Source organism: Raphanus sativus, chromosome 4 (genome assembly GCF_000801105.2).
Source record: "Raphanus sativus cultivar WK10039 chromosome 4, ASM80110v3, whole genome shotgun sequence".
NCBI lineage: Eukaryota > Viridiplantae > Streptophyta > Magnoliopsida > Brassicales > Brassicaceae > Raphanus > Raphanus sativus.
Genome location: NC_079514.1, coordinates 20,218,823 through 20,239,620, shown reverse-complemented (window position 1 = coordinate 20,239,620; position 20,798 = coordinate 20,218,823). Strand labels below are relative to the sequence as shown.

Here is a 20,798-nt window from a genome sequence, read left to right as displayed (position 1 = left end):
CTTTTAAACATCATTTTCAGGTAAGTATAAAATACAAAAAAAAATTTGTATCTAGTACTTTCAATCAAGGTTATTAAATCTGGTAAAACTGCATAAATTAAAACCAAACAGAACCAAAATAAAGAATGTTATCTGGATTTAATAATATCAAATGTTTTTTAAAAAAAATATGGTATATAGATATGGTTCTATATAAATTGATAAAACCAAATAAATTGATTAATTAACACATAGTAGTATATGTATATATAATTACATAACATAATTGAGGATATATACATAGTTTATTTTATTTTATTGATATGATCTTGATATTTAAGACGTTAATTTAAAATAATTTGTTACTTTAAGGTAAAGAATTTCATTGACATACATTTGTGCTACAATTTAGTTATTTAATAATATTATAATATTATTATTCCTTTTTATTTTTATCTTATGAAATTATAATAACTGTTTTAATTTAATTACTATTTTTAATAGTTAATACAATATAAATAAAAATATTTAAAAATTAGAGTACTGTTTTAATAAATTTGTTTATTATTTATACAAAATTAAATTGATAAAATGTTATAAAAATAATTATAGTTTGAGTTTTTTAGTATAAAACCAAATAAACTAAAATTGTAATCCAAATCAAACCAAACTAGAATCAAACCGGAACGAAATCCGGATTGAATATCACTACTTTGAATATATAATTTTTACATCCGGCTCATCCTCTCAACCTAGTGTAATATTAAAGGTGATAGTAATAAGAAAGGAAGTTTCCGAGGGAGGATAGGCAAGTTGGATAATTTGAGTTTACAAAAATATTCGAAGAGAAATTTGAAAGGAAAAAGCCAAAACTACAGACCCTTGTCGGCAAAGAAAGACCACTCACCATTGAGGTTAATGATTATGCAGATAGATAGGAATAGGAAACTTGTTAACTAAGCCGTCAACTAGAGAAAAATCACACTACAGAAGAAATGGTACCTGAGAAAGAGCCTTTAGTATCATTTGGTTTATGGGTGCTAAAGGAACTCGTGAGTTGTTTGTAATAGTTCAAGTCTCAATAGCACATCTTTTAAATCTATCTTAAACAATTATTTATACTCATGAAAAGCCAAAATCTAGAACAGAAATAAAAAAGAGCCACTATGACAAGAGACCATAAGCTTTCAATATAATCATTATCCAAAGGAAATCTCGACTTCCTGCTTCTTTCAATGGTTACATAAAATATTAATTGACAAATGAGTAAATTAAATTATTCATACCAATTCAGAAACGAAAAGCAATTACATTCTCCCAACATTTGCCCAACACCCTCTCTCTCTCTCTCCCTTCAATCACAAACCTTTGTACCAGCCAAATCATATAATGCATACTCAGACTATAATACTAGAACAAACAAAACGGACCAACTTGCCTGTGGAGGAATCTCCGCTGAGAGGCTCTGCAATGCAATGGTGGGAGCTTGAGGGTGTCTTTTTTTTTGTTTCTTTCATTTTTTTGTTCATAAGTTGAATTGTAGAAAACAAATACAAAAAGAAAAGGAAAAAAAGGAGCTATGATTCATCCTATTTTCCGCTTCTTGGCAGTGTTCAAGCCTGTCGTCTTGCAAATTGGGCAGAGATTCTTCTGTTTCAGCCATTCTTTTATGCATTGGCTATGGAATTCATGCCCACATTCTAAAGTCCCCATGTCTTCTCCCTCAGTGTATTCCTCCTACACCCACCACCAAGTTTCACCAATTCATACAGAATATAATATATTTATTGTTATTATGATTTTTTGCAGCAACACGTACCTGACAAATACAGCATGGCTCTGCATCTTGTGGAGATTTTGTGCTGCTTTTGTATTTACTCTGCTTCAACCGGTTTGATATGGTTTCTTCGTTTACACCCGTACAAACATCTCCAATCCGCTCTTCTAGTGCCAGCAGTTCCTAAAGGTTTATGAACACACAAAAGGAGATATGAGGTTTCAACGATCTAACATGACCCGACAAAGAGAATTTACCTCATATGACATGTTGTCTACATCAAGCCGCATGTCTCTATATCGGTCATGCATACCACCACCAGCCCCATCAAATATCCCTGACTGGTTTAGAAGCATAACGTCCTGGACAAAACAAGCAAATTCACATTATTTTGAGTTCAACAGAGAGAGAGAGAGAGAGAGAGAAGACAAGTCAAACTAACCTCAAGCCTCAAGTTATGATTCGGATCCCTCCGCATGACATCCAAGATATTCTGCATCTGTTGCAAAAGAGAAACTTATTGTCAGTCTTAACAAAAACCCTCCTCCAAGTTAACCATCAGGGTAGTAAGAACTGACCTGGGATACCATAAGTCTGTTTCTTCCCCTGCTTGCAGCTGCCAAGGCCCTTAAAGATTGAGGAGCCCCCACCAAACTATCCACTTGTCTATCAAGCCACAGACCTGCTCTCGAATACGCTCCTCGATTATGCATCTGGCTATTATCACCACCAGGCTGAAGCACAAGCCCATCCTGAGGGGCAGGAGGAGGAGCCAACGAACGACCAGATCTCTGGTTTGTAGCATCTGAAGAAAGGGAAGAAATCAATGACCTATGAGCAAGTTCCGATCTTCTTCTTTGGTGATGCGGTAAACTCCGGTGAGGCGTCCACGCTAGATTAGAAGATGGTGCTTGTTGAACACCTGTGCTTGAGCCTGTCCTGGAAACTGATGATGATGATGATGCAATACTCAGACTTCCGGATGCACTCCTGAGGTCAGGAGCTGGATTAAACAAGGCATTCTCTACAACACTTGTTGACCTGTTTTCATCTAGATGAAGATTTCTCTCAGTAGAGCTGGATGATTCAACCGCTGGTGAGCTCTCGGTCCACTGAAACGGTGGTAGCATATTACTCATGTCTGGGTTCCGGGAGAAGACATTACCTAAAGATTGTCCATGTCTCAACTCCAAAGGATCTTCTGGCACAAGTCTTGATAGGTTAGACTGCGATGGAGGGACAGGTAGTCGCCTGACAATAGTTCCCGCAGAAAAGGCAGCTGGGTTTACAGTTTCTTGATGTTCTGAGGGATGATTACTCCTGACACTAAGAAAATTTGAAGAGCCAGATATGTTTAGACCATTTCCAGGCCTACTATACTCGGTAGAAGCTGGGGTCCACGAACTGCTTTCTCCGTGGTGGTAACCACCTAGAGAAGATTGACCACTACTACTGCCTTCAATAGCCTTCCTCTTGCAGGAAGCACGACGCCCATCAACAGAAGAACCTGTTCTAACACTGTTATTCCCTTGGACCAGATCAACATCCTCGTCGAGTTCGATATACTCTGCATTCAGGTTGACATTCTGAACAGGTTGAATGTCTTCGCCAGAAGGTTGTTCAGAATCAGAGTCTAGATCAATTATTTCGTTATTATGACTGGAAGCTTCGTTGTTCTTCGTGCCACCACCACTAGAGCTAGCCTCCTCCTCGCCGAGGCTAAACCTATGTTGCTCGGTGGGATAAACTGAGTTTGCGAGTGATTCAGAATTTGCAATCATGTAGTCCTGCAAGTCGTTATCACCAAGACCGTGAATATTCTCCCAGTGGTCTATCGCACCGTTACTTGAGGTTGAACCATGCTCAAAATTCAAGGCCTCTGAAAAATAGCCCAGACTGGCCCTTTCTCCTTGCATCGAGACTTTCTTAACCACTCAACACAATGTGCCTAACGGAGAGACTGCAAAAAGAACAAAGACAGTCAAATCATTCAGTAACAAAGAAGAGACAAAGGGCGATTGTCATAAACACACTCAAATGCTCTCATACTAAAACATAGCTCCTAGAACTGTAAATACAAGAAAATTGCAAATTAAAATCATACAATAGCTTAAAAGCTCACTGACTCATAGATAGTAAAACACAGTTCATAACAGATGTGACACATGAGTTCTTAACTAGATGAAACACTTAGAAGCAGATGAAAAACACAATTCATATTAACAAACACACACACAAAAAAAAGATTCAACTTTGCCTTCACAAAAGCTGAATTAACTATCAATTAGACACCTATAGAGGTTGACAAATCAACAACCAAAGAAGCTAAGTATCAGAAAGTCCCAAGATCAAGCAAACAGCAAGGTAAAGGCAAAGGAAAGACCATAGCTTGAAGATAACGCTTGGTCAGACTCAGACAAGCAATCCACAAGACAGAATCACAGAAGATGATAAATATATCATCAATAAAACGTAAGAAGAGAGCTTTCTATCCAAATAGACAAAGATGATAGAGATCTATTCAGATGACCTTAAACCCCATCTAAAGGAGCCAACTTTAGAACAATCGGTCCCTTCAAAATACAAAGCTACAATGGATGAAACCGATTACGATCCAGTTTGGAGAAAAAAAAGACAACAGAACCCAGAGATGACAAAATCAAAACCCAAAAAAAAAAGACATAATCGATCTGGGGACGAGAGAAATGAAAAGAACAAAACTTGAGGAAGAGAACGTACCGCTTGGTTGCGGAGAGAAGAGGAATAGCTCTAAAGAGAAGATAGGATTATTAGGCAGAGGAAGAGACGGCAAATGTTTATAATTCACAATATCACACACCCCCTCTCCCCTTAAAAATATTTTTATATGAAAAAAGGAAAAATAAAGAAAGAAAGAAAGAAAGCAAATGGTCATGAAGGGGGGTCAGTCTTAAGAACAGTTTCCAAAGAGGAGAATTCAATAGCTTAGCTAGCCTTAATCAACGAATACCAACAAAAACACATTTTAAAATTTTTATTTAAATTATAATGTTGAAGAAGAGACAGCAAGCTGGCAAGTTCTTAGCCTTTGCTTCTGCACACGTCCCTCGTTTTTATTTCTTCTTCTTTTTCTTTTTCAATTTAACTAAACTGTTGACAGAGGAAAAAAATTAACTCAACCGAACCAAACTGAACCAAACAGATTTGGTTTCTTTCCATCTGTTGCCTAGTTGCCATGTAACTTTGGTCAATTGTAATGCTTTCTGATTCTGTTTATTTTTCGACTTCCTTGCCTATTTATTTTATTTTATTTTATTTTATTTTATTTCATTAGATGCTCAACTAAAAATAAACACAAGTTGACATGTGTTCATCAGAAAATATTATTTTACCCAAATTTGCTATTCACTAAGATTTTTTTTTTGGTAGGCTGCTATTCACTAAGATTATCAGCTAGAGGTGGGCACTTTACCCGATACTCGAAGTGGCACCCGAACCCGACCCGAAAAATCCGAACCGAAATCCGAACCGAAGTAGTAAAATAACCGAACGGATATTAAATTAGGAGAGATTGGATATCCGAACCCCGAACGGGTAATACCCGAACCCGAATAGATATCCGAAAATAACCGAACATATGTATACTTATCTTTATTTTTCTAGTTTACATCTCTCATTTTATTTAAAATATTTATATTGATGTTACACATACTTTAAGATCATATAGTATATATATAATTATGAAGAGAATAATTTGATGTTCATTTAAAATACATGTCAAACTTTTTGTTTCATGTATTAACAAAAGTTATATCCAAAGTTTAAAAACAATAGCCAAATTAATATTTTTATTTTTGAAATTTTATCTCTAAATCTATTAATCATTCAATCTATAAAAAAATAGAAAAATCAGTTAAGTGAAATCTATACTTTTAAATACAAGAAACTTAAAAAATTGAAATTTTTTATTTCTTCTAAAATCTAAATATCCGAACCCGATCCAAAATAATCGAATCCGAACTAAAAAGATCCGAACCCGACCCAAAATACAGAAATATCCGAACGGGTTTATATCCCTATACCGAACGAAAATCCAAAATACCTAATCCGAATCCGAACGGGTACCCGAACGCCCACCACTATTATCAGCTTATGAATCTTCTTATCATGTTTTTACAATTAGGAAACAAAATCTATAAGAACGTTTTGTAGAGAGTGTATCGTGTTATACATAATCGTAACTATGTTTAGCTATAAAATTTGGTCAATATGATTTTTATTGTTTGAAATCAATTTTTTTTTATCCTTTTAATGACCTTTTACTCTAAAATACAAATGATCAGGTTTCAACACATAACTTGATTTTTTAGACATGACTTTAAGTGGCAATTTCATTCTGATCATGCATATTTTATCTTATTTATGGAAAATTCAGAATGAATTTTTGGTTTTAATTTTATAAAACCCAACCATGTTCAATGTAACTATAGTTCATGAAAACTAAAGTTAATTTAATTATTTTAATTGTTTGTGTTTGAAATTATGTAAATACTAAAACATATTTCATAGACAATCTATTTAAATTTATGAAGATTAAATGTAATTTCACTGTTTTATTTTGAAATATAAAATTGTTTATGATATATATAAATATATATAGCAGAAGAAATATGTTGGTAATGTTTAGTCCGCGAAACATCATGCTGTATGGATGTGAAAGTTGAAACTCACAATAAAGATTTTTTAATTTATTTTCTATTAAAATATCAAAAAATGGAATTTTGATAGTAACAATCAAGCAAAAGTCAGGTGAACCAAATATCTTCTCTATTAAAAGAAAAGTACCATTTATATCTACCATAAAAAGTCATAATAGATTCATTTTATTTATTATATAATATGAGATAATAATCAATAAGAATATTATTAATAAATGAATTTTAACTATAAATTTGAATTTTTTTTTTCTATATTACCAAATCTGTTGAGAAAAAAATGTAACAAGATCTTACTTAATGTCTAAATATTTTTTATTTAAATATATTAATTAATTTTGTAATTAATAATATAATATATATTATATCAATTAAATTTTATTATAAAACAAAAAGGTCTATGATATTTTTTAATAAATTTATAATTATAGTCTGTGTTATATTTAAAAGATTATATAAAATTGGTAAATTAAACTATTTAAAAATTTTAAAATGTTTTCATTTAAATAAATTATCATTTACCATTAAACATGTTAATACTTGTTAACTATTTAATATTTTTATACAAAAATAAAGTTCTTAATAAATTTTTATTTCTACAGCTATATATTTTTGAAAGATCATATGTTGAATAAGATTCTTAATTTTATTATTTGAAAGTATATATTAATAGTATTAAACTCGAAAATATAATAACAACTAATAAAAAGTAAAATTTATAAAACAAATCACTATATATTAATAAAGTAATAAGAAATCTAAACAATAAGATTTAATACTTATACAATACATATCACTAAAATATAAATCATATATTCAAAAATTTGCGATAAAAATCTAAATTTATAAAATGACAAAAATATCCGTAAGAATGTGGAGATTAAACTCTAGTTGATACGTAAACAAAATATTCTTGCCAATCAGAATAAGCCATACCACTCCAATAACCAGTTAATTTTGTAAGTCCAATAAAAATATATATTCACTCGAAGGCCCACTAATTAAGTTTTCAATGTGTTCAGCTATATTAATTAACACAACCCAATCGACAACTACTCAATATTAGGAATGTCAAACAGGTCGTCCCGTCCCGTCCCGTCCCGTCCCGAACCGCAGCGGGCTCATCGAGTTGCGGTACATTGCGGTCCAGTCCCGCGCGAGCTGCGGTACTCCTAAACCCCGGCCCAGTCCCGTCCCGCCTGAAGTCTTGAACCAAACGGGCTGTCCCGCGGGCTATCATCAATCTGCATTGTTTTGGGCTGTCCCGCGGGCCGCAAGTTCTTTTGCCATTTCTGCAGCAATATGTTTGGACATAAGTTCGTAAGAGACTGTAAATCATCAAACAAAACTTTCTAACTTGTAACTTCTTACGATTACTAGTAACAAATGTAGTCAAGACACAATTATTTTTGAAGCAATGAAAACATAACTCATAATTTCATAAAAAAACCAAATGCTATTGTTTTCTGAGTTTATAAAATTAAAACCAAACACCAATTCAAAGCTGCTAGTACTAAAACAATGTCATTAAAAAAACAGCAACTAAAAACACCAAATGAAAAGAAACAGCAAGTCAAATAAACAACAACTCAAAATCACACTTTTGCAACTTCCACAGCTGATTCAACTGATGGGGGTTTATCTTCTTCACCAAATACTTTTTTTTTTTTTTTTTTTTTTTTTTTTTTTTTTTTTTTTTTTTTCACCAAATACTTCTTCTTCTGCAAGTATTAATATTGAAGTTAGTAAAAGCCATTTTGATTCATAAAAAAAAAATATGCTTGATAATCTAGATTAATTACCATTTTGATATGATTCATATCCCCTGATCCAATTCCTAGTGCATATCAGAGCCTGCACATTTTTTGGGAGTAGACGGCTCCTGTATTTGTTGAGGACTCTTGATCCAATACTGAAAGAAGACTCGGAAGCAACTGTTGTGATTGGAATACTTAATAGATCACAAGCCATACCAGCCAAATCACCATAGCGATGAGCATTATCTTTCCAGAAGTCAAGAATATTCAAGCTCTTAAAACTGGAAACTTCCAATGGTGGTTCATCAAGATATGCTTCTAGAGGTGTCTTCCCACTCCCAACACCACTGACTTTGCGAAATGCAAAAAAATCCTATAAAAGTTTTTAGAAAAATATCTAAGACCTGCAGTTCTGAAAAATAATAAACATACTAGTTACTTGTAAAAAGAACACTCACAGTGTAGTTCTCAAACATTTCAGTGGACACTGGCTCACATGTTTTGGGTGGAACCGTCTCACGTGGCTCCGTAGAAGGGGAGTTTGCCTTCGATTCGAGTTTTTGTCATAAGACTCAAAGAGAATGCTGAGCCTCTCACGCAAGTTCTTCACCTTAACATCTTTTGTTCTCATGTCAAGCTTCCCTAAACAATGGTCAACAATTGATAGCTTAAATCGCGGATCAAAGACTACTGCCATTGCAAAAAGACCACTGACATCATCCCAATATTTGTCAAACTTCTCCTTCATTGGTGCCACCATGAATCTGACAACCTCATCATCGCTTTCCTCATTATTCTGGAGCCAATTATGGATCATCCAGACTTGATAGAAATACAAATTAGATGTCGGGTAATTAGTGCCAGACATCATCTTTGTGATCACAGCAAACGGCCCCAGAAAATTGCAGATATTACTTGCTCTTGTCCATTCTTCAGCTGTGGGCACCATTGTAAAACCCCGCTTGTCAAATGACTCAAACTTCTCAAATGCCTTACGGTAATTTACTGCAATTTGCAGCATATAGTAAGTAGAGTTCCATCTGGTCGAGACATCCAATATCAGCCCCCGAGTTTCTTTTACATTCGCAGCAACCACAGCTTTTCCGAACAACACCTCCCGCGATGTAGATGATAACACATACTTCACACTCTCTCTTACTTTGTGCAAAGCGCCTTTAATAACCTTTAACCCATCTTGCACTATAAGGTTAAGTATGTGAGCTGCACATCTTACATGGAAAAATTCTCCTCCACACACCAAGTCATCAGTCAACATTAGCTGGGACTTCACAATATCTTGCATCGAGTCATTACTTGTAGCATTATCCAATGTGACTGAGAAAATTTGTTTTTCAATTCCCCACTCTTTCATCGACTCAAGAAGCTGCATAGCAACATTCATACCAGTGTGTGGTGGCGCTAGAGCACAAAACGTGATGATCTTGCTGTTCAACTTCCAGTTCCGATCAATGTAATGTGCAGTCACACACATGTACCCTTCACATTTTATTGACGTCCACAAGTCAGATGTCAATGATACTCGACCAGGAAGTGTAGCTAAGTCTCTCCTCAATGCGTCTCTCTCGCTTTCATATAGTCGATATACATCTGATCTAGCCGTGTTTCGACAAATGGTCTGCACATCAGGATTCAAATACGTCCAAGTTTCTCGCACTTTCTCATACTCTACGTACGAGTATGGTAGATCATGCTGGACTATCGTCTTAGCTACCATCTGCCGAAAGACGGTATGATCATACTTGCCAGAGTGTAGCTTCCCCTCGAAATTGATCTTCTGCTGATTTCTATTTTTCTTTTGATACACCTTACATCTAAAACGATGCCTTCTCAGCCCACTGGTTCCATGCGAGTGGGAATGCCAAGCATACTCATTCCTGCAATGATTGCATTGAGCTTTCATCGTCCCATTCGGTTTGTGGACCACCGTGAAATCAGGCCACACATCTGATCTTTGCCTATTGTCCATTTCGATTTCTTCTTCATTCAACTCCTCTTCTTCATCCAACTCCTCTTCCTCCAATGAGTCATCAAAGTCTGGTATCTCCTCGACCTTCTTCTTCTTTTGCGGAGTGGTAGCCTTGGCTTTGCCCTTTTGCGACTGACTCAATGGCTTCCTTCTCCCTCCCCGAATCACTGATTTCACAGGTACATGCTTCTTCTTTCTACACGCCTGTGAGGACGAGCCTATGCCACCATCTATTGTGGACTGCAACATGGGTTTCCCCGTGGCTGTTCCAAATCTGCTCTTTCTGCGAGGCATGTTTGTTTGGGGTGGTGGAGTGATTTCAACATCAGAATCATCAGTCTCATCGTCAAGGCTCATCACCTTTCTTTTGCTTGCTTGCGTCTTTGCACCAATAGCATCAGAAGTTACACCACCTTCTCCCCTTGGATCAAAGTTCCCTTCAAGCGCAGCAATAGCATCTAGAGTAGCTTGACTCGCGAAGTCCAATGTTGATGGTGGAGTGTAGTTAGTATCCATCGTGAACTGCTCTTCTGAATCGCTCCTTGATCCCATGGTCTCTGTTTCTCTGATGTTTTGCGTTAGGTTTTTTTTTTGAGGTGAAGTCGTGTGAACGTGGGACTATTAGCCTATTAGGGTTTTTAATATTTTGGAAATTTTTAAATTAATTATAATATAATTAAAACTTAGCCTATTAGGGTTTTTTAAATTTTGATAATATTTAATTTAAACTTGCTTGAGGACAAGCACCAAAACCAAACACATTCCTAACGATAACCTAAGCAAACCTAGCTAAACAAGATTGTCTATCTATATATCTATGCTCAACAAGACAGTGATCCGATAACCTAAGCAAATCCAGCTAAACAAGATTGTTTTATCACACATACACGTTTAAGAGACTAAGAGCTTACTAACCTGAGGTTCTTAAAGCGGCTATACTGGAGCAGCTGCTGTATGTACTTGTCTTCTCCTTCCTTGTTCACCATCACTCATCATCTCCTTCATCACCATAACTCCATCATCTTCAAGGCAGCTATAACCGATTGAGCTCCTCCTCACAACATAAGTCTCCTTCGTTGACAAATCACTCATCATCTCGAGATATACAAAACAAAAACAAATATCAGAGAGTGAATCAAGGATAGTTTACATCAAGCTAAGAATTATAGACTACTTACACAGCTTTCAAATCTCTTTTGTAGTAACACTAGCCTAAGTAACACCTTACAATCTTGGAAGCTCCGTGTTGACTCCTTCACTAAACAAGGAGGCAGGTGGCAGTGGTGGATCTAGCTGGTGTACGACCAAAACATACATCAACTGAACACCTTCTAGAGGGTTTTGAGCCTACAGCAGCTAGATCCCCCACCACCATCCGCCTACTTGTTTAAGCTTTGCACTTTCTCCACCAAGCTCGCACGAACAGGAGTACAGGACCCTCTGTTGACCCTATTTCACCTGCAAAAACAAAACACTAAGCAGATACTTAACATAACCAGAGACATCACATAGACAAATTGAAAGAGTAAACAAGTATTGAAAGAGTTATTAGCAAGGTTAAACCTTCGAATGTGTCGATGAACAAGTAAATAAAGAGGAGCAATGGAGAAGACGACCATGCTTCCAGCGAGGGAGAATCTCCGGTGGTGGATAGTAGAAGAATACAAGCTCCGGCGTTGCATCTGAGAAGTTAGAAGCTCCGCTGGTGGACCAATGTAGAGAACTCCAGAAGCGCCTGTACAAGAAGATAAAATCATTGGTTAGTGCCGACAATAAAAACCACAACAAACAACAAGAATCTTTCCTTACCTGTGAGATTGTGACATGCATGAACCGCAAAAGATAACAGGAACAACATCGATGAAGACACCATGGCCGGAGCTAGATCTTCTTCGGTGGTAAGATGCTTCGCCAACTTCTTGTGATGGCTCCAAGAAGCTTCCCCGGAGTAGATACACGGCGAATGGTAGATGGGAAGCATCGTCGACCTTGAAACACGGTCACCGGAGCTCCTTCACGCCGCATCGCCTTCATCATCGCGCTCTCTCTCTCTCTCGTTTGTTTCAGGTGGAGGCAGCAAAGGGAAATGAAGTAGGGTTTGCGGGACTCTACAAACCCGCAGGTCAACCGCGGCCCAATCCCGCAAAAAGCCTATACCGCTGCAGAGCCTGCCCGCCAATCCCGCGAAGAAACGGGCCTAAAAAACGCCGGCCCAAACCAGCCCCGCCACAGGTTCTTCTGGGCTCGGCCCGCGGTCCACAGGCTCTTTTGACATTCCTACTCAATATGTTTCATGTCCACCAATTAACTTAGGTATCTCGTTCACATACATCCTCACCAACGTTTTCGCCACCGAGAACAAGTAAATATTGATACTAGGTTCCTACGTGTCACTTTTAGACTTTAGTTAATGTTTACAAAGTAAAATTACAAAGCACTTGTATTCAATTATAAATAGGGAAGATTTGGAGAAATACGCTCAAATGAGAAATTCAGGGTATCGGTTTTATCTGGTGGTTCATTATTTAGTGGTGAAGTATGTGGAACCGTGTTCTAGAGTATTTCATAAGTGGAAGACAGATAAGGAATATGCACTGTTATTTCTCATCGGGTTGAGAGTAGAGTTTTCACTTAGGGAACTATGTGTTTCAGTTTCAAGCTATAATAGCTTTTCGGCGCTTTGCTTTAATAGCGTGGAATTTATTTCATCAAATTTTTCAAAGTTTGGACTTCCGATATGAGTATGAGGTTATATGTAAAGGTGTTGTTTTCCCCAGCCGTATGAATTTTGGTGATCTGTTGTTGCATAGCTGTGATATGGGCTCGGAACTCGGTTTCAACCTTGGTGGTCGCATGCTGCTCATTATGCTTACTCTCCGTCACTGTACTACAAACTCTTAAGGTAAATTTGGTTACCCCTCTTTTTTAAGCTTCAAACTCTTAAGGTAAATTTGTACAAGTTCTTTACTGGTACTACAAAAACTTGTTCAAATGAATACTAAGCTGGAATAGAGATCAAAGTATTGTTTTATTGATCTTTAGAGCTGAGACTACAATAATTTGGATTACGAACCCTTGTTCTGGCACCTAACTTTATAGTTGATATCTTGAATAGTTGATCCCTTGTTCTAAAATTTGAGTCCCCTTTATGTATGTTATTCGTAGTCGGAAGTTAAGTTAAATATTTCCATATTTCTGATATATAGAAGAATTTTTGTTTAATAAAGTTTTCTATTTTATTCGGAGACAGAAATTGACCCAAGCTTGAAGCCATGAATTATCCATGCATGAATTGAATGTCGAAGTCCTGCTCAGAAGCAGGAACAATAATTTTATAAATTATTTTATTATTCCCAACAGAAACCCCTTTATAGGTCTATGTAATTTAGAATTAGATTAGAGCCTTCCATATTGTAAAACTAAAATATGGAAAGATCTCTATTTATTAGAAGTTTTCATTTTATCTTTAGGTGGAGGAAAATTTATTGCATAAACTAAAAATCGACTAGGCTGGAGAATAAGATCGGCATATTACTTTAAGCAGGACGAATGACTTTCTGAACTGATTATTCAAAATAAAAACTTTGATTATTTACATGTTTTAAAATAGATTTGGATTTTTAAAAACATGTTATTAGTTATTCATGATTCTCATTTTAGTTTTATTTTGGGAAAATTTTACCTTCATCACTTTAGAATATCACTTAAAACCATGAGATTTGAGTTTTAATTTTTTAACTACGAAACTCCACCCAAATACTCTGTAATCACTTGAAAATTTAAGATTCCACAACTTAAAATATTTTCAATATCAGTGGATTTCGGAACAATTTATGAAATGTCAAGTTCAATAACAATGAATATTTTTTTAATTTATGTTTGAATAACACTAGATTTGTCATTTTTATATGAATCACATAAAACTCAGTTGATTGCAAACTCCTAGGTGTAAATTAGTTAACCATAAGATTACAAGTGTTTATTTACCTCTTTAAAAGTGAAGATAAATGTGATTAAAATAAACATGAAAAATAGTATTAGGATGTGGTATTTTTGACAATTTCTCTTTTATTTTCTCTAAATTACATTAATTCCCAATAATTTCATCTAATAAATAGATCTCCTAGTTTTAGGAAAAACAGTTTTCCACATTTTGATCAATTTAAAAACACAAACCAAATTTTGTGGATTTTTGATAAAACTATTTCTTCTTTTTGTAGATGTCATTATATTTTAATAAATTATATTTTAATAAATTATATTTTAATAAATTATATTTTAAATAAAATTATTTTATATAAAATTAAAACAATTATTAAAAATTTGTACAAAAATATATCATTTCAACAATAATATGAGATAAATAATTTGTTTAATTATTAACATAACTTTAGGTATTTATATCTCATAGCTATAATTATAAAAATGAGTTATTAATTTTTGTAAATAATATTATAAATGTATTTCAATATTTTTAGACACATAAAAATAACTAATGGTTTAATGGAAGATATAAAATGTTTAGTAAAATAATTTATTAAATCAATTTTTAAAGATAAATTACGTAGGGTAGCCATTTTTAATTTATTTTCATAAAATAGTACTAAAGAAGGAAAATGATTAAAAGAAATTTTATTAAAAAGTAAATATGCTTATATCTCTATGGTTAATTAATCTAGACTTACGGTTTAAAGTTAAGTGGTAGGGTTTTGGGGATGAGTTTCAAATTTAAAAAAAAAACTAAAAATTAAAATTAAAAATTTCAAAATAAAAGGAGCTATTTTTTTAAAAGCTATTTCTTGTGAAAAAACTATAAGAAAATTATTTAGAATTTTCCAGTTTGAAAAAGAAAACAGAAAACCAGTGTTTTAAAACCGAACCGGCTAGTGAACCAAAAATATTTTGGGTCCTGGGTCATTGTGTTTCGATCGGGATTGAACCTGTTCGGTCGGGTTTGATTTGAATAAGCTGAATTTAATGACATTTGTAAATAATATGCATATTCTTACAAAGATAAACCATATCAAATACAATGTTTCAATATCCATAATATTATTAAAAATTAATAATAACAACTAAAATGCAACAAAATTAATAAAATACTTTAATAGTTCAAATCTAAAATCAGTACGAAAGCACATTTAAACTTTATTTACCAGATATTTATCACTCTAAATTTTTGTCATTTTTTTAAAAATTTCATACACATTAGTTAAAATATATATTTTGAAATAAACAAGTGTTTTGTTCTTTTATAAATTATACAAATTTAAGAAAAACATAATCATTTCAAGTATTAAAGTCTCCAACACAAGTGATCATAAAATGAAATTTAAACAAAGTGAGAAGTAGATAAAAAAATATCTTCACGTAAAAATTAAAATTTGTGAATCTTGTGATTTGTGAGTTGCAAAGACAGCAAAATCAAAAGACAAGAGATGATACTTTATTAATCTTTTAAAAATTATATTTTTACTTTAAAAGAAGAAAACCTAATAATTATATTAACAAAATATTGGTTTATATACGATTCAAGGTTTAACCGGTTCAATAGGTCACCAATTTCCGGATCTTTGACGGTTTGAAATGAGCTTTTAACCGGTTTAACTTTATTTGGGTTTTGATATTAACCCAACTTGGATTGTTACCGGTTCATGGTTCAATCCGGTCCGAGTTTAAAAAACACTGCACAAAACTAAATTCTGAGAAACTGAAAAATATAAACCCAAAATCTATTCAAACCAACAAGGGGTAAACCTTCGGCAAGATGCTAGGGTTAAGAGAAGAAAATCATATAGAAAAAAATTAGATAATCAGATAAAATTTTGGGTATTTTTCATGTCTTCTAAATTTTTTGGATATTTTTCGAATATTTAAATATTTTCAGTGTTTTTGGTATATTTTTGGACCATATATGACAAGATCCTATTTGATTTGGAATCGAACCAAATCTGAACCGATAAATTCTATACTATATAGGTCCAACTATCTAAGACTGAACCAATTTGGATTCGACAGAACCAGAACCAAATCCGAACCAAGAAATTATAATTATCATATTGGATCTAAATATCTAAAACTCGAAAGATTTGGACCTGATAAACCCTATCCGGATCCGATCCGAAAAATCCGAATGCCTAGGTCTACCGAGGGTTGAGGAAAAAACATAAAGTAAAGAAAAAAACAGCGCACGCGCGAACATTTTGTACGTGCGAACCATAACACTCGCTGCGGGGTGTTTTATTATCGTCTCCTCCTCCTCCTTTCGCCGCTCTCACCAAACATCTCTCTAAAACTATTTCTCTCTCTCTCTACACTGAGTCAAACGGAGGAGGACGATGATGAAGGCTTCCGTCAAAGGCAAGTACGATGGCGGTAAGAGCACTGGAGTAGGCTCAGTGGCCTTCAACGCCGGCGACATAAAGCTACGCGCCACCATGACCGATGCAACCTTCGTCGCTGGTCCTACCTTGAACGGCCTCTCTCTGGCCGTGGAGAAGCCTGGTTTCTTCATGGTCGAGTATAACGTCCCTAAGAAAGTAACTCTCTCTCTTACAAGATTCCTTAAAGTCTTTTGTAGATTGGCTTAGGATTAAACCAAAGAAAGAAAGAATCAATTTGATTAAGGATGTTTTGGTTTCTGGTGGGGACAGGATGTTAGGTTTCAGTTCATGAACACGGTGAGGGTTGCTGAGAAGCCATTGAATCTGACTTACATTCATAGCAGAGCTGATAACAGAACAATCGTGGACGGGAGCCTTGTGGTTGATTCTGCGAACAAAGTCTCTGCTAATTACATGGTGGGAACAAACAACTGTAAGCTTAAGTACACTTATGCGCACGGAAGGGTTGCTACATTCGAGCCTTGCTACGACTTTGCCAAGAATGCTTGGGATTTTGCGGTTTCTAGGAGAGTTTATGGAGATGATGTTGTCAAGGCCACTTATCAAACGTCTACTAAGTTGCTTGGTGTGGAATGGTCAAGGAACTCCAAATCCACTGGATCTTTCAAGGTAAAACAAAACATTCCTAGTCTCCATATTTTGATTATATTCTGATAATATGACAATAATCCTATTTAACCAGTTATTCCTTTTTTTTTAATTGACATCACTGACGTAAATTGAAACTTGGTACACTGTTTCTTTTTCTGTCAACAATATGAAGACATAGAACAACTCGGATTACCAAATGGTGGATTAGAATCTATTTAAGGTGTATATTGACACTCGACAAATACATAGAGAAAGATCCATTAGGGAGTTTTTCAGATTGTTCTGTCTACTTTAGCTGACTAGTTCGTGAAGAAGCTTAATGGACTTTTTGAGAGTTTTGTTGGTTAAACTTATTATTGTTTTGAAACAGGTATGTGCGTCTGTGAATTTGGCGGAGGAAGTGAAAACGCCGAAATTGATAGCAGAAACAACTTGGAACCTTGAAATCTAATGCCCTTTACGATTATTCAAGTTTCCACCTGAATTGTTCGCTTGTTACCAACGATTTTAATTGCACCTTTTAGCCAACCTTTTTTGGTCAACATGACAACGCCCTCATGTGTCTGGTAATTTTGTCTCTCTCATGAAAAATAATTTGTTGCAAGGGAAAAATGTACCCCTAAACCTCTTTTGAATGCGTAATAAAAATCTGCAAATGGTTCTTAAAAATCCTCATTCCATGCCCAATCTTTTTTCTCAATATCAAATTAACCTAAAGGAATGGACATGAATTTGTAAAAAACACTTAAGACATCAAAATATGAAACGAATGTAAATCGTTTTCAAAACACAGCATAGGGCAAAAGCTTAGGATATGAGACTCTTCGGCTTTATATTCAAGTCCACCTCTCACAGCTCGTAATGAATCAGACAGGAACAGGTAGGCCTTTCTTCGCCATCCCATCCAGAATGTCGTTGAGAGCTTGGCATAATCCTGATATCTGCACACAGCTTCCAGTTTTCAGTCATTATTCCACAAAAAAAAAACATATCTACCAGGGAGAGAGAGCGAACCTGATGGTCCCATTGCTGTAGTTCCTCAATGTCATCTTCAAAATGTATCACAGCCTCTTCCTGGACATTATCATAAAACATAACGAATGTAAGAACCTTCTTGATTTTGAACCCTCTCAGGGCTCGCATGTAAGAAACCAACCAAGTATTTGCCGTGTTAGAAGCTAACCTGATCGATGGAACCTCTCATTCTGTCTTGGCCAATCATATTAGATGCTATCTTCTCCGCCTTCATGAAGAAAACTTATGCCGTTACACACAGGACAAGCAAAAAGGATAAAAGAGGGTTCACAAAATTGATATTGAATATTACCTTAGTTGGGTCAATTCCCAGTAGAGTTCCCAACTCATCAAACCTGAGATACAAAATATTTGGAGAACTGAGTTTAGAAAACCAACCAAGTCACATAAACAAACAAAAGGTACAAGATACTGAAGATTCTACATCATATTCATACCTTATGTTAGTGTAAAGTTTGCTTGCACTCAGAAGGTTATGCTCAATCATGGCACGGTCAAGAACAGTGGATTTGTCAGGCAAAGTTGCTTTCTGTTGATGACCATTTAAAATGAAAACTTATGTGAATCTAACAAAGTGCAAATATTTCTTCCAAATCTTAATCACAATCCATACCTGATGTGGCCTTAATTCTTCCGCAAAAGCATCAATCTCTGGTTTCCTTAAAATCCTTTCCAGATAAACCTACAAATTTACATAACAATCTAAAGTTAGCATGTAGTTCTGACCAAATTCCTAAAGGCTATGGTGAGATTGTTTGTAACATCTTGCAGGCTGATATAGAGAAGTAACATGCCAGCTCAAACGATACTATATGTCAAAATGCAAGTAAATGTATGTATAGAAGAAATAATGGATAGATAGAACCTTCTGCAGGATGGGATAGATCTTAAGCTTGGAGCAGCGTTCATCCTGTTAACAAAGAGATAGTGAGAAAATAATAGATAAGGAAGCAGCAAAAAAAGTGGTATTCTATTAATAATCCACATGGGACTTACTTTATATAAAGTTGCAAGAACACGAGAACGCTGAGGACCAGCTCCAGCTAATATGGTACATGTCACAGCAGCAGATAGGGCTTGCTCTAGTGCATTCTCATCAATCTCTCTGTAGGAAACATTAAAACATTAGAAACCTATGGGAGAGAGAGAAACAAAACATGAAAAGTTTGAAAATTAATAAGGCATGGGGAGAAGCCTATCCACTTACTCATCCCCTATTTGGCGTTTTTCAATCTGAGATATGCTGTAATACCGAAGTGCAGCGTCTAAGAACTTTCTTTTCATGTCCAGAATTCTAGCATGGCAGACCTGTATATGAAATATGTTAAAACCCAAAATCAAATGCTCCTTAGTCACTCAGCACTTAAATTCTTAGTTAAAGATGGCCTAACCTTGTACTGCAAATTTAAAACTTCATTCTGACTGCTGTTCACCAAGAAAGAAGCTTTATTTATATAGGTCTCTGCATTTACAGCATCATCATCCTGCAGACATTAAAAACAAAAAGGTATTAAAGAAAGTTAAAAATAAACCAATGTAACTATACAACCCTGGTAGCTTCAATTTACAAGTCATGTTGTGAACCAGAGTAATGCTCTTAACCTCAATAGAAGAACCAGCACATAAGGGAACCAATTAGCAACAATCCATTACTACCATGTGCAAATCCATCTCATATATATAGACATGCTTATAAACTGATGAAAGGGAGACAAAATCAACTGTGCCTATGTAACTGGAAAGTAAAAGGCAAACCTCGAGATACAAACGAGCAATTTGGATACACTTTGAGAGCTTGAAGTTTTCGTCAACAGCCCTGCCACAAATCCAAAATAAGCATAAGGGAGAAAAGAGAGAGAAAAAAAACAAGAACTTTGGTGGGTGCCGTCACAGTCATACCTCATTCCAGAGTCAAGATCAATGCCACTCAACATCTGGGCAGCTCTAGACCATTCCTGCTCTGATTCATACAAAGCCGCAAGCTTTTCTCTAATAACAAGTGCCTGCACACAATGTACATTGCTCAATAATAACATCACAGACAATACATATAATAGACTTAAGATGCAAACGATTTCAAAAACCTGTTCCTCGAAAGAGACAACTCTGGGCTGAATCTGGGTGAGTGTGAAGAGAGCAATCTCCTTCTGGGTCTCTGGTTCCAGCCTCCCGACCTCTTGTGCGAAAGACTGCAAAAGCTGCCTCGAAACTACCAACGGCACATCATCCGACAGAACTGCCACAACGAAACGAAACGAAACCAAATCAATTCAATTACTGTCTAGAAAAACTTTGACAAGAGACTCTCTCTCTCTCTCTCTCTCTCTCTCTCTCTCTCTCTCATTCGCTGCTTACTGTGATCGATGAAGTGTTTGGATTGGAGAAGGTCGTTGGAGGAGAGAACAGATGAGAGGATGAGTTTGTACTGTTCGATCTTCTGACGCTGGTCTGCGATTGTTGAGGCGCTCATCAACGCTTCTTCCATGCCTTCTCTCTCTTTCGATTTTCTCTTCCGCTTGGATCAATCAAACAAACCCTAAGAAATCCTTTTGTGTTTTTTTCCCCATTCCGACT

General features: G+C 35.4%; 4 protein-coding genes across 4 annotated transcripts; 1 reads left to right on the top strand and 3 right to left on the bottom strand.

Moving 5' to 3' along the window:
- Positions 1-1,153: 1,153 nt before the first annotated feature.
- LOC108850065 (probable E3 ubiquitin-protein ligase RHG1A) lies at positions 1,154-4,665 on the bottom strand. The gene is made up of 6 exons (XM_018623655.2): positions 4,496-4,665; positions 2,335-3,716; positions 2,199-2,255; positions 2,014-2,118; positions 1,799-1,939; positions 1,154-1,716 (listed from the first exon to the last, which is right to left on the bottom strand). The coding sequence occupies exons 2-6, from the start codon at positions 3,670-3,672 to the stop codon at positions 1,564-1,566; spliced, it is 1,794 nt and encodes a 597-aa protein (XP_018479157.2). The 5' UTR covers positions 3,673-3,716; positions 4,496-4,665; the 3' UTR covers positions 1,154-1,563.
- Positions 4,666-8,244: 3,579 nt separating this feature from the next.
- LOC130511170 (zinc finger BED domain-containing protein RICESLEEPER 2-like) lies at positions 8,245-10,746 on the bottom strand. Its single transcript, XM_057008043.1, has 2 exons — positions 8,704-10,746; positions 8,245-8,580 (listed from the first exon to the last, which is right to left on the bottom strand). Exons 1-2 carry the CDS (start codon positions 10,744-10,746, stop codon positions 8,245-8,247), a joined length of 2,379 nt encoding a protein of 792 aa, XP_056864023.1.
- Positions 10,747-16,404: 5,658 nt separating this feature from the next.
- Positions 16,405-17,858, top strand: LOC108848684 (outer envelope pore protein 24B, chloroplastic). The gene is made up of 3 exons (XM_018622106.2): positions 16,405-16,733; positions 16,848-17,207; positions 17,560-17,858. Exons 1-3 carry the CDS (start codon positions 16,533-16,535, stop codon positions 17,638-17,640), a joined length of 642 nt encoding a protein of 213 aa, XP_018477608.2. The 5' UTR covers positions 16,405-16,532; the 3' UTR covers positions 17,641-17,858.
- On the bottom strand, positions 17,802-20,798 carry LOC108848683 (COP9 signalosome complex subunit 4). The gene is made up of 14 exons (XM_018622105.2): positions 20,580-20,798; positions 20,309-20,460; positions 20,124-20,227; positions 19,980-20,040; positions 19,616-19,708; positions 19,432-19,532; positions 19,221-19,329; positions 19,090-19,134; positions 18,838-18,906; positions 18,662-18,753; positions 18,517-18,559; positions 18,373-18,432; positions 18,204-18,263; positions 17,802-18,130 (listed from the first exon to the last, which is right to left on the bottom strand). The coding sequence occupies exons 1-14, from the start codon at positions 20,707-20,709 to the stop codon at positions 18,056-18,058; spliced, it is 1,194 nt and encodes a 397-aa protein (XP_018477607.2). The 5' UTR covers positions 20,710-20,798; the 3' UTR covers positions 17,802-18,055.